Source organism: Notamacropus eugenii, chromosome 4 (genome assembly GCF_028372415.1).
Source record: "Notamacropus eugenii isolate mMacEug1 chromosome 4, mMacEug1.pri_v2, whole genome shotgun sequence".
NCBI lineage: Eukaryota > Metazoa > Chordata > Mammalia > Diprotodontia > Macropodidae > Notamacropus > Notamacropus eugenii.
The window spans coordinates 151887135-151900389 of record NC_092875.1 but is presented as its reverse complement, the minus strand read 5'-3'; the positions used below and the strand labels follow the sequence as shown (position 1 = coordinate 151900389).

The 13255-nt window shown below is 37.0% G+C and overlaps 1 protein-coding gene across 11 annotated transcripts in view; it reads left to right on the top strand.

Annotated features, from left to right (window-relative positions):
- Positions 1 to 13255, top strand: part of VPS13B (vacuolar protein sorting 13 homolog B) — a 1048068-nt gene that overhangs the window by 970330 nt on the left and 64483 nt on the right. For all 11 annotated transcript variants that reach the window (XM_072606881.1, XM_072606871.1, XM_072606867.1 and 8 more), the window contains one exon: positions 5524 to 5679. In XM_072606881.1, coding sequence (XP_072462982.1) covers positions 5524 to 5679 — 156 coding nt within the window. The remainder of the gene's footprint in view (positions 1 to 5523; positions 5680 to 13255) is intronic.

The window sequence follows — 13255 nt, the reverse complement described above, 5'->3', positions numbered from 1 at the left end:
ACCTACTGCGTTCTATACACTGTAACAATACCGGGTGTATAAAGAAAGGCGAAGAAATGGTCTCTGTTCTCAAGAACCTGGGTCTAATGGAGGAAACAGCATGCAAACAATTATGTACAAACAAGCTCTATGTGAGATAAATTGGGAGTAGTATTTTAAGATTAAGGAGGACTGGGAGAGGCTTCCTGCAGAAGGTAGGATTTTAGCTAAAGCTTGAAGGAGGCCAAGAAGTACAGATGAGGAGAGAGAGGGTCCCAGGCATGAGGGACAGCCAAGGAAAATATTTGAGAGTCTGGAGATGGAGTGGCATGTACAAGGACAACAAGGAGGCCAGAATCAATGTGTCATACATGGAAGAGAATAAGTTATAAGAAGACTGGAAAGCCAGGAATGGACCAGATAATGAAGTGCTTTGTATATGTTTCTGGAGGTGATAGAAAGCCACTGGAATGGAGAGGGCAATATGATCAGACTTAAACTTTAGGAAGATTGGTTTGGTAGCTAAGTGGAGGATGGCTGCAGTGGGCAGCGTCTAAAGACTAGGAGACGAACAGTGGGCTATTATAATAAACCAGGCATGAGGAATTGAGGGTCTACACCAGGGTGGTGGTGGTATCAGAAGAGAGGAGAGGGCATACTTGAGAGACATTAAAAAGGTAGTAACAAGACTTAATAATTATATATGAGGAGTGAGCGAAAATGAGAAGTAAAGGATGACAGCTGAGTTGTGAGACTGAGTGATGGAAGAATGGTGTTATCCTTTATCATAAGAGGAAAGTTAGGAAGAGGAAGGACTTGAGGGGAAAGACAATGAGTTCAGATGTGGACATGTTGAGTTTAGAGTGTCTACAAAACTCCCAGTTTGAGATGTCTGAAACGCAGTTGGAGATGTGAGAGGGAGGTTGGTTCTGATCAAGAAGATGTATAAGTTATCTACATAGAGATGATCATTGAAACCATGGGAACTGATGTGGTCACCAAATGAAGTAGTATGGAGGAAGGAGAGGAGAGAATCCAGTACAAAAGGACTCCCATAGTGGGCATGACATGAATGAGATCAGCAAACAAAGAAGCAGCAGTCTGATAGGTAGGTGGAGAACCAAGAAAGAAGAGTTTCACAAAAAAACTAGAAAGAAAAGAGTATCAAAGAGAAGATGGTGGACAATGGCAAATGCTGCAGAGAAGTTGAGAAGAGTGAGAATTGAGAAAAGTTTGGCAACTGAGAAGTCATCAGTGACTTTGAAGAGAGTCATTTTGGTTGAATAATGAGATCAGAAACCAAATTGCAAGGAGTTAAGGGAAAGGAAAGAAAGTGGAGGCACCTATTATGGAGAACCTTCGCAAGGAGGTTCGCTACAAAACGGAGGAGAAAAATAGGATGAGAGCTAGCAGGGATGGAAGATCAAATGAGAGGTTTTTGAGGTTGGGAGCTACTTGGGGCATATTTATAGGCAATAGGAAAGCAGCCAATAAACAGGGAACAATTGAAGATTAGTGAAAGAATAGACACGATATATTTATTCTTTCTTTTATCTAATTCTTATAGTTAATATTTCTAGTCAATAATTATTGTTTCAAATAATTATTTGCCAAATAACTAGTATGCATTCTTGCTTTAGTCCTTATCAGAAAAGCTTCCAATGTTTCTCTGTTAGAAATAATGTGGCTTTTTGGTTTTAGGGAAATGCTTTAAATCAGATCAAATGAGTTATCAGATAAAACCTTGTAAACCTTAAAGCTGCTATACCAATGCTATTATTATTATTATTATTATTATTATTATTATTATTATTATTATTATTATATCAAGGAAAGATCCTTTAGTTCTCCTCTGAGATGACCTTCTGTCTACTTTTTATAGATCTTCTACATACCTAATTAGGTTTGTCTCCTCCATTAGAAATTAAGCTTCTTTAGGGCAGAAATTGTTTTTTTCTTCTCTTTGTTAACCCAAGGCTTGGCACAATGCCTAATAAAATGCTTAATAAATATCTGTCAGCTAACTAACTTACTGTTTCTCTGCTTATTAGTGTTAACATAAATGAGCAATGCATTTTAATAAAGAATTTTTTTCTGTATTCAGTCATATAATCTCTAATTTTTTCTTGTTTTTGTTATTATCACTTCATGAGTTTAAATAATGCCTGTTGACTTAATATGGTTTATTACACAAATTTTCTTCCTGTTTTTGTTCCTATTTACTTTATTGTCCCCTCTTGCTTTGGAAATCATGACCCAGAACCAAGTTTGCCTCATTGTGTTGAGTAGTGTGCCTTCTTTTTCTGGTGTTTTTTCTTTAACAGTAATATATAGCATAATGTTTATTAGTTTTTAAAATGATTAATAAAATGTTCTTGTGAATCCATCAGAACCTGAAGATTTGTTTTTGTTTTTCTCCTCATTAGGATTCATTTGTGCCTTATTCAATTTCTCTTTCTGAGATTAGGCTGCTTAGGTTTATCTATTTCCTGTTTTGTTAGTTTAGGCATTTTATATTTTGTACATATCCATTTCAGTTTTCAGTTTTGTTGCTAAATGATTCAGGAAAATAGTTCCTGATGGTTTTCTTTATTTGCCTTTTTTTGTTGGCAACACTCCTCCCTTTTCATTTTTATTTTGTTAATTTGGTTTTCCTTTATCTTAGGGATAGATAGCGTTTGGGGATATAAGGTTTTCCTCTGGTTTAACTATATCCTCTGTAACTCTCAAAAAATTGTTATTGTTTCCATGATTTGACTTTTTATTTACTGGTTATTGAGTAAGTTGTCTATTCATTCTCCATTTAGGTCTTAATCATTTGCTCATATTTCATTTATTATCATAATTTTTACTGCATTATATTCTATAATACATTATGGCTATCAGGGAAATTTTTAATAGGAAGAAAAGATGGGCTTGTCACCTGGTAACTAGTATTTCATTGCTGTCTTCATGTTGTAAGGAGAAAGGAAAAGCTTATAGAACATTGGGTAGGCTCCCTGTGATGAATTGGTGATGTGTCAGTGCATAGATAAGTTGTGGACTCTGTTGTTGGAGGGAATATCCAGAACAATGAAATCATAGATGCATTTGAGAGTTTGAGTATATTCCTGGAATCTCTATTTTGAGAAGTGATGGAAATCAGACATGATTTAGTCTTCCTCTATTTCTGTGTCTCCCCTCTCCTCTTCTATTAACATCTATTTTGAGAAAGACCCAAGATTCATCCATCCATCTTCATTCTCTAGAATTTACCTTCTTCTCTTTCCATCCCCAATGACTTCTCCCATTAGAATATAAACTCCTTGAAGGCAGGAACTGTCTTTCATTTTTCATAGGTTTGTATCCCCAGAGCTTATCATAGCATTTAATAATGAATGCTTGTTGACTTGACTTCAGAGGACTTTGTATTTTATTCTAGAATTAATAAGGGGCCCCTGAAAGTTATTTAGCAGGGGAGAACACGGTCAGAGTTATGCTTTAGGAATATCACTTTGACAGCTGGATAGAGGATGGATCGTAGAAGAGAAAGACAAGGCAAGGTGAACAATTAGGAAATTCTCACATTAGTATAGGCAAGAGATACTAAGACCTTATGTGTCCCTGGAGAGAAGGACACCAATATAAAAAATGTTGTGAAAATACATTTGACAAAACTGTTTTTGCTACATGAGGTGAAAGAGTGAAAAATGAGGATGAAACTAAGGTCGGGAACATGCATGACCAGAAGGCGAGGATCAAGAAAAGGCTACCAAGCTTTAGAGACAGCAGTTTCAGTCCTGTTATTCCATACATGCATATGTTTGTCTTTTGGGAGAGTTGAGGGGGAGGGGCTTTATTTTAAAAATTTTTTAATTGCTATTTTTTGATTTTTATATCACCTTTATTGTCGAAGTATATCCCTCCCTCCTTTTCTTCCCAAAGAGCCTTGCCTTGTAATAAAGGACAAAAAAAGGAGAATAAGAAAAAAAAAAATCAAAAAAATTAAGGAACACATAAACTGAGGTTTAGTCATTATTGTAGTCTGGTTCTTTCTTTCTGCAGATTTCCTCTTGCTTTCTTTTACCCCTACATTATATTGAAGGTTCATTTATGTGCCTTTACTGTAGTTTTGAAGTTGTACAAGTGAACAGAGCTAAGTCTCCATCACTCAGACATCTTGCCAGTCATTAATTGTTTTTCCCCTTTTAACCTCAGTTTCCTCATCTGTAAAATAGGAAAAGAGTCTGGCATAATGGAGTGTGGCATGTGGAGTCCAAAAGATCTCTTTTCACTTTCCTCTCGTGATCACTTACTAGCTGGGTGATCTTGAGGAAAAAGGGACCCCACCCCCACCCAAAGGCCATCTCCTCCAACTGAGACAGGAACCCAAATTCCCTGGACAGTATTCCCCAGAAGTACATACTCGTTCAGATCCAAGGCTTTGCATGAAGGCCTCCAATGGAAGAACTCACTACCTCCTAAGGCCTGCCCTTTTTTTGGGCTGGGGGGAGATAGTTCTACTTGTTAGGTAGTATTTCCTTTTATAAACCTGTACTTGCTATGTTTTCTTCTATTTCTTGTGATTGTTCTCTCAATAACCATTCATGATAAAAATGAACATTTCAACAACTACACTGCCTTGTGCTTCTAATGCGAAGTTTCTTCATTTGTAAAATTGGTAGTCATTGTAAATGATAGTCCTGACCTCACTGAGTCCTTAGTATCATTTGAAGTAATATGTGTAAAGCATTTTGCCAACTTGATTAAAGCAATATAAGTATGAGCAGTGATTATTGTTATTACTATTGCTACTTGCAATAATTAACTCACAGAATTGTTGTGGTATGCAAAGTGTTCTATAAACTCAAAGTTTAAGTTCTTGTATTATTAATATTACCTATGTGATCTTGATACAGTCACTGCCCCTCTCCAGGTCTCTGTTCCATCATATGTAAAACGTAAGCATTCGAATGCACGTAGTAACCGGTACAAACTATATTTTAAAAAAAAAAAAAAAGACATTTTCTTCTCATTTGCTCCAGAAGCATGCAGAATTTCTGATTTGATATTACATACTGTTAGAGACAAATGAACTATGTCCCCAAATTTCTTGTCTACCCTGTGGGAAAAATAAGAAAAAAATGACAGGTTGAGGTAAAAAATAACTAGATACCAAATTTAGCCTTAATTACATTCTAGCTATTAGAAGACGATACTGTGGGCCAAGACCAAAATCCTTTGATCTCACAATTCCACCTTCCTGCCCTCCGGATTAATGAAATGGCCATTTCTCAAAAGCTCAACAGACCCTTTACAATTTGATAGCACAATTATTTACAAGTTTTAAAACAAGATCTGGAAAGCCACATTGGTTCTATGTAGTATATTTGCTATTCTTAGTATGGTTGAATAAGCTGAAAGTGGATGAATAATACAGGTTAGAAAGAAAACAGATGCTGAATATTACAAATAGGAAGGTTTCCCAGCAGTAAGATTTTCAGTTCAGAACTAGATTTTTGTTGGCAGCTTGGCATTAAGACGATTATTGTTTTCTTTCTCCAGCTGTTACACATCTGTATTGAAGGTTGGGGGAACTGGCGCTGGTCAGAGCCATTCAGTGTGGACAGTGCTGGGACTTTTATCAGAACAATCCAGTACAAGGGCCGAACTGCCTCACTCATCATCAAGGTTCAGCACCTCAGTGGAGTGCAGAAACAAGTAAGTGCCCCTCTCTCCCTGACACTCATCCCCCACAAGTCTGTGCTGGGATTCAAAGTAAGCCCAGAACAGATCATTTCAAAGCCTTACTTACCTTAGGGTTCCTCAGCCCCTACTGAGAACCTTGGCATTTAATAAGTGCTTCTTGATGATAATGATGATAATGGCTTCAACCTTATCCCTATCTCTTTTTCTTCAGAGCTGCTAATGAGCAGCCAGACTTAGTGATGTGAGTTTCACCTCCACTTTCTATCACCACCCACCTTCTGGTAGAGGTGCAAATGAGCTGTGAAGTGGCCACAAGGTCTGTTTGGGGAGAGAAAAACAAGAGGCTCTTGGGGAACTGGATAACCAAGACTTGGGTGTAGTAAACTGAAAAACCAATCCCCAGGAAAATCTTCTGGTTCTCATTGAGGACAACATATAGGTACAGGTCTTGAGCAGCCATTTTCTTTTCTAGGAGTTAATGTTAACTGTAGTAAAACTCCATTCCAGCCTGACTCTTGGCATATAAAGCCTCTGCTCTCAGCACATATTTTATTCATTTTATAAAACTTCCTTTTGGCCAGTTTTTAAGTTCTAAGAGTGCAAAAGGGGTGGGCGGAAGGGAATATCTGACACTTTTTGTGTTCTAAAGATGTAAAAATGTGTTTTTTTAAAAGATGTTTTTCAAGCATTGAGCATATGACAAGAGCGTAAAGGAAAAGACAGGAAGTATTAAATGTGAAAACTGACTTCAGGACTTGCCCAGTAACTGGATTTGCCATAAGAACTTTAACGCATACATCTGTATCCCTATTGTAACAGCACAGTCAGAGATGGGGAGAGTGAAGAGCATGATGACCAGCACATCTCTGAAAATAAAGGGAAATATTTCTTATAGCTCAGTGATGGTTTTTCCATTGCCATATGCCAGTGGTTAAGCAGGAAACAACTGCTAAGATGAGCAATACAGTGGACGCATTTTATGTGTATGATTCACACCTGATCTATACCCTCAGCAAAAGGACAGAGACGAGCCTCCAAGAAGAACTGTCAGACTCTTTAAATGAGCATCTGATAGGTAATAATAAAGACATAAAGTGTAGGACATGGTCCCTACTGAGTTACTCTCAATGACATTTTAAAAAATCTCATTGAAGTGCAATGGGGTCTTAGATTGAGAACTGGCCAGTCCAGGACATTCTGTTTTCTAGATGAGAAAACTAAAGCCTAGAGGAGTTAAATGACTTTCCCAAGGTCATAATAGAATGGGGATTTGAATTCAGACTCTCTGACTCCAGATCTGATACTCTTTCTACTGAAACCCTAACCCGGCCTTCTCTCCAGGGCTGGTAACCTGGACTGAGCTTAACATGCTTTCTCCTATCCCTATTTCTATGCTTCCTTCAAGGCTCAACCAGGTGCCACCTTCTGTGCATGAGTTTTTTATGTCAGATTTGTATTTTTACATGTAGTGAAACCTTCCAGTAGAATGTTACTCCTTAAAAGCAGTGAATGGTTTTTATTTTTATATCTCTTGTGCCTAGCATACAGCACCTTGCATAAGGAAAATACTTGATAAATTGTTGTTGAATTGAATTGTATTCCGAGGAAGAAATCACTGTTGGAGAAGTTAGGGAAGGTTTCTTGGAGGAGGCTCTCTCTAGTACATCACCAACTTACAGAGTTAGAATGGACCTACGAGGTCATGTAGCCCAACCCCCTGTCCATTCATACAGTAATCTTTTCCTCAGAATATTTGGCAGGTTGTCATCCAGCATCTCTCTGAACCCCTCCAGTCGGAGAGAACTTATCACTTTATGTAATAAGTTTACTTTATTTGTTACTTTATATAAGTTGGGCATTCCTGGCAACAGCAACAAATAACATTTACTTAATATTTAGGTTAACACTTGATGCTCACAACTCAGTGAACTCTAGGTAGTTAAACTATTACTATCCTTATTTTATCCATCATATGAGGACCCTGAGGCTCAGAGAGGTTTCAGTGTTTTGCCCAAGGTTACAAACTACTAAGGCAGAGAATTAGGGCTTAAACCTAGGTCTTTGCCATTTCAAGTCCAATGTGTTTCCAATCTGCCACCCTGGGTACTGAAAGATGGATAGGATGTGGACAGACAGAGAAAAAATTAGATCAGGGACAAAACTGAATGATTACAGAAAGCATAAATACAGTTTGGAGAAGGATAAGTGAACTAGCATTGTTGGAGTAGAGGCTTCAAGTTCAGAATCACCAAATATTAGAATTAGAAGGGACATCAAAGGCCCTCTTGTCTTAGAATCTCATTTTTTAAAAAATCTCCTTTACATCATTCCCAAGGGTACCTACTACCTTCAGAGGTGGCTTGTTCCACTTGGAATATCTTGAATTGTTTTGGATTTTTTTTTTCTTACACCGAACCTACATTTTCCTTTTGCACTTTTCTACCTGTTGTTCCTCTTCTGCCAAGTAAGACCAGAAAAGCAAACCTAATCCACCTTCCATATAAATGTCCTTCAGATAATTTCAACACAGCTGATGTGCTCCACCTGTTTCTTCTTTTCTCTAAGCCAAATATCCCTAGTTCTATCAACCAGTTTTCACCATGGTGGAAGGTAAGGCAGGCCACCTACCTCCCACAATTATTATTCCTAGCTATGATTCTGTGATCAGTTGATTTAAGTGGTGAAATAGATCTTCTCTGCAGTCCATTCCTCTATCATTTTACTGATGAGCAAACTGAGAGTCAAAAAGATTGCTACTGAAATGATGAAAGGGACAATTTAAGAGAAACCTGGGAAAATTTTTATGAAATGATGCAGAATACAGTAAACAGATCCAGGAGAACAGTTTGCATAGTAATAACAACTTTGTAAAGACACATAATTTTGAAATACTTCAGAACACTGACCAAGAAAATGACTACCCACAATTCCAGGGTCCTGAGGATAGAGCAGCTATCCCCCCTGACAGATGCAGAATGAGGCATAAAATTTTGGGAGTGACTATTGGGGAAGTGTGTTTTACTTGACTGTCCATATTTATTTTGTCTTTTTTTGTTTGTTTGTTTTTTCCAATGGGTTTGGTGATGGAAAGAAAAATGTGTTAATAAAAAAAATTTTTAATAAAGAAAAAAGATTGTTATTTTAATAAGGTCATCCAGTTAGTAGCAGAGCATACACCATATGTTCCCAAATATTGAACATATTTAAAACTGAACTTCTCATCATTATATTTTCTCCCAAATATGCTGCTCCTCCTTCCTTCCATATCTCCATCAATGGCATTACTATTTACCTGATTACCTGTATTTGAAACCTCCTTTGCAAATATCCTTTGATTCTTTTCCATTCCTGTTGCTATCACTCTAATCCAAGCCCTAATAACCTCTCTCATAGATTATTGTAAGAGTTTCCTCTAACCAGTATCTATCTCTAAGCCTACAATCTTGCTCCCTACTGATACAATTTTCATACTACATCCAGATTAATTTTCTTTATGCACAGATCTGATCATGTCAATACTGTGCCAGACTTTGAATCAAGAGACCTGGGTTCAAGTCCTGCTTCATAAACCTGCAATTTATGTGACTATGAGTCTCTCAGAGACCCCTCCCTGGGATCTGTGTAGCATCTCTGCAAGGCGAGTCTCTTAGCACCACTTCCTGGTCTGTTCTCTTCCATGGTTTAACTCTGAATAGCCAGGGCCAACTCTCTTCTCAGCCATCAGATTTCAGACTCCTAAGAATTGTCTCCTGCCTCAGCTGCTGGAGCAGCTCTCTACTGGGTTCAGTGCTTCCTGCTAAGCAAGTAGCTCCAATGTAAGGTGCCAAGGCTGAGGGGGAAGAAAGAAATTTCTCACACAAAACATAGACAAAGAGTAATTCCTTCTCTGGGGCTGGGTTCTTTTTTTCTTTTGTAGATGACTATCTTCTCTGGGCCAAAGGTCACATTCTCCAGCTGTTCCCTCCCTCTACTGTGACCTGACCCTTGGGGGCGACCACATGCATTGCTGATCCTTGGCTAGCCAGTGGCTAGCAGCCAAGTAATTCTATCAGAGATACTTCTTTATGCCTCAGAAAGAATTTTTGTTTTTTAAAAAGTAACAGCTTTATACTTCATTTAAGACAGGAATCTTTAACCTGAGGTCTCTGAATTTAAGTTTTTAAATATTTTGAAAACTATTTAAACATAACAGACTTCTTTGTAATCCTGTATGTTTGATTTTATACAGTTAAAAATATTCTTTTAAGAAAGGGTTCATAGGCTTCGCTAGGCTATCAGAGGGTCCATGACACAGAAAGGTTAAGCACCCCTTTTTTAAACCTTAACGCCTCATTTTCTGTTACCTGCTACTTTTCTTCATTAGATGGATATCCTAATCAGCTCCCCTCTGTATACCTATTAACCTGTAAAGTGTGAGTATTAATACTTTTACAGTCTATAACCTCACACAGTTGTTTTGGGGAAAATATTTTGCAAACCTGAAATCCATATATATAGAAATATAAATAATAGTATCAGGGCACAGATCATAAAAGTATTAGTATCCACTATATGTATTTGTATTAAATTATGTACATATGTATAGATATGTATGTATTTAAAATTACATAAGTGCACATGTGTGTATGTGTATACATATCTATACCTACATATCTATATTTGTACATTAAGAAACCTCACCAATCAGTTAAATGACTGGATCCATTTATGTAGAAGTGATTATTAGTGCTCACCCTGGCTATGAAAACCCTCTAAGGCATTATTATGGCCAGTTGTTCTTTGCGGAATACAAGAATAGATTCTCCTTTCTGGATGGAAATTATGTATTTTCTAGGGAGAGAATAAATTTCAGTAACATTTTAATTTATGTTGAGGTTCCTCATTGCAAATGTTACACTATATGATAATATGGCAGAAGTCAAATGTAATTGGTTACATGAAGAATGTATTTTTAAAATCTCTGCTATGCCTACTTTTTAAAATTACTAAATATATATTTGCTCCCTTCATATTGCCTCAGTTTCTTGGTTTGAAATTATATACTTTAAAAAATTTCAGTATAAATATTGACTTGAAACAGGTCCAAGCAAAAGAACTTTTAAGCCTTGGGATTTAAAAAATGTTTGAACTTCCTTATCCCCATCTACATAGATCCTTTAAGTCACCTTCTCTTCTCATGACAAATCCATATATTTTAAAGACATCTGGTGCCAGTTCAAAAACACTTCCAGTTTTTTCCAAATTTTATTTGCAGTGTAAAGTATTAGTAATACTTCCCTTTGGGAACTACCTCACCCTTTTCTTTACTCTTGCCTTTGACCTGCTCTATCCACCTCTGTATAATGAATGTGCTTTCAGAATGTAAAGAGAAATCAACCAGCCAGGAAAAGACCTTTTTTTGGTGACGTTAGTGAAATCTTAGCAGCACTCCTATCACACTTACCTTTGAAAGGAAGTACCAAGGCATTAATAAGCACTACAGTCTCCCAGAATGGTTGTATCTTTACATATCTAAATGTGTAAATGTGACTGAGCTCATATGTTTATATATACACTCGTAGGTCTTTTCTTACACAGGAAGTAAGAAGGAACTGAATTCTTGCCTAGTTTTTTAAGCACATTTTCTATCTCCACCCTCCTAGAACACACACACACACACACACACACACACACACACACAACTTGTGTTTCAAGTTTCAGAATTTCTTGTCAGCAGCAGAGTAACAGGGCTGTATAATAGAACCAGTTTCTAAACAAAGCAATTCTGTGGAATGCTGGGAAACAGCAACAGTGATCTAGCCAGACAAAAATGGAGCAGTCAGAAGGTGGTTCACTTTGAGCAAAGCCAGAGGTGGAACTGCAAACAATGAAAAGCCCAGCAAACCACATCTATAACATCAAAGCAAAGCACAATCCATATATATATAGTTAGTGTGGAAAACACTGCTGGTCATAGAGCTGTGTCTTTGGCCCTGCCTAAACACACACACGCGCACACAGACACACACACACACACTCCAAACTCAGCTATCATCTTCAAATGACAACAATGAGCACATCAAATTTTAGTGCCTTTTTACTCTATAAAAAGCTCCAAGTTCACATAACCACACATGATCAATGCTTATAGAGAGCAGTTTTGCATCTCTTCAAGGATGCAATTTTAACTTACTCTGAAAATATCAGTGTGTGTATATATCCATGTTCTTTTAATCATTTTAAAGATAGAATCTTCCATTGCGTATGAGGTTCGGGAGCTGTTCTTCAATATCTTCTTGGCTCTGATCTTAAAAGATTTACAAAACCTGTTAAGTAAAATCATATGTACAAATCTGCAATACACATCTCTATGAGATTGTGGTGAGGGCGGGGGGAAGGGAGGGGATTAGGACAAAACCTAGAAATATATATTAAGTAGAAACTCTATATTTAAGAAAACAACAACTTAAGTATCTGTCTTCAACTGATGAAATAATTCTGAAATTCTACCCACAATTTGTGAAATGAAAGCTTGGTGAATATTGTCACTTTAAAGAAAAGCAGACTCTTGCCTTCCACTGAATCCTGCGTTGTAGGAGCCATGAAATACCACCTCCATCTTGGAGGCAACCATTTTGGATTTTCTTCTTCTAAGTTGCCAAGTCTTCATGGCCAGTTTTAAAGGTTTTCTTTTAATCAAATTTGAAAGCCAGTCTGACAAACTTTTTTAGTTGAAAATGAAGTTATAAAACCCTACAAATGGGGATTTTTGTCTTTAAATAAAGTGAGTCCCAGATGGTTACAGATATTCCATGGTTGCTGAGAGAGACAGCAAAATTCTGTTCTTAACATGGGACTCAATGTTTCTGAAGCAATAGTACAATGTATGAGCTGCCGGGACCTAGGTATGTCTCTGAACTTTCTGAAATTTATTTTAGCCATTACTTTTATGTACCATTCTTAAAAATCTATGCAGCACTAGAATGTTTAGCCTACACAGAAGAAGAATTTACCCCCTAATCTAGCCCTCCACAGTGCAGCTGGCGCCTCTGCCTATTACTGTGAAAGTATTGTTCACCACTCAGCCTTGCTGCTCACCCTTAGGTTTGTATTGGAAACTGTGCCAAAGACAGCTTTAAAACTGAAGAGGAGAAGGGATAAAAGAATGGCATTTAATCAGATTATACAAGTGTGTCCATCATTATATATACATACATATACTATATGATATAATATAATATGTGTGTGTATGGAAATACAAGCTTCCCAAACAAAATTAGAATATTGGAGATCATTTGCTTTACTAAGTATTTAATATAACTTTTCTTTATAATATTATATCATATTTTAAAGTTAGAACTGATAAGAACCTGGTGATCTATTCCATCTTTCTCAGTTTATGGATGAAGAAACTGAGTCAGAGAGAAATGACTGAGTCAGAGAGAAAAGGTCATACAGGAAAGAAGTAGCAAAGCCAGAACTGGAATCCAGGTTTCTGATTCTAGATCTAGGGCTCTTTTCAAAGTATTAATAGTGAATGGGTTTAAAATGCTATGCAATTTGCATAGGTTTTTTTTTTTTAGGAACATTCATATTTATTATAAAAATA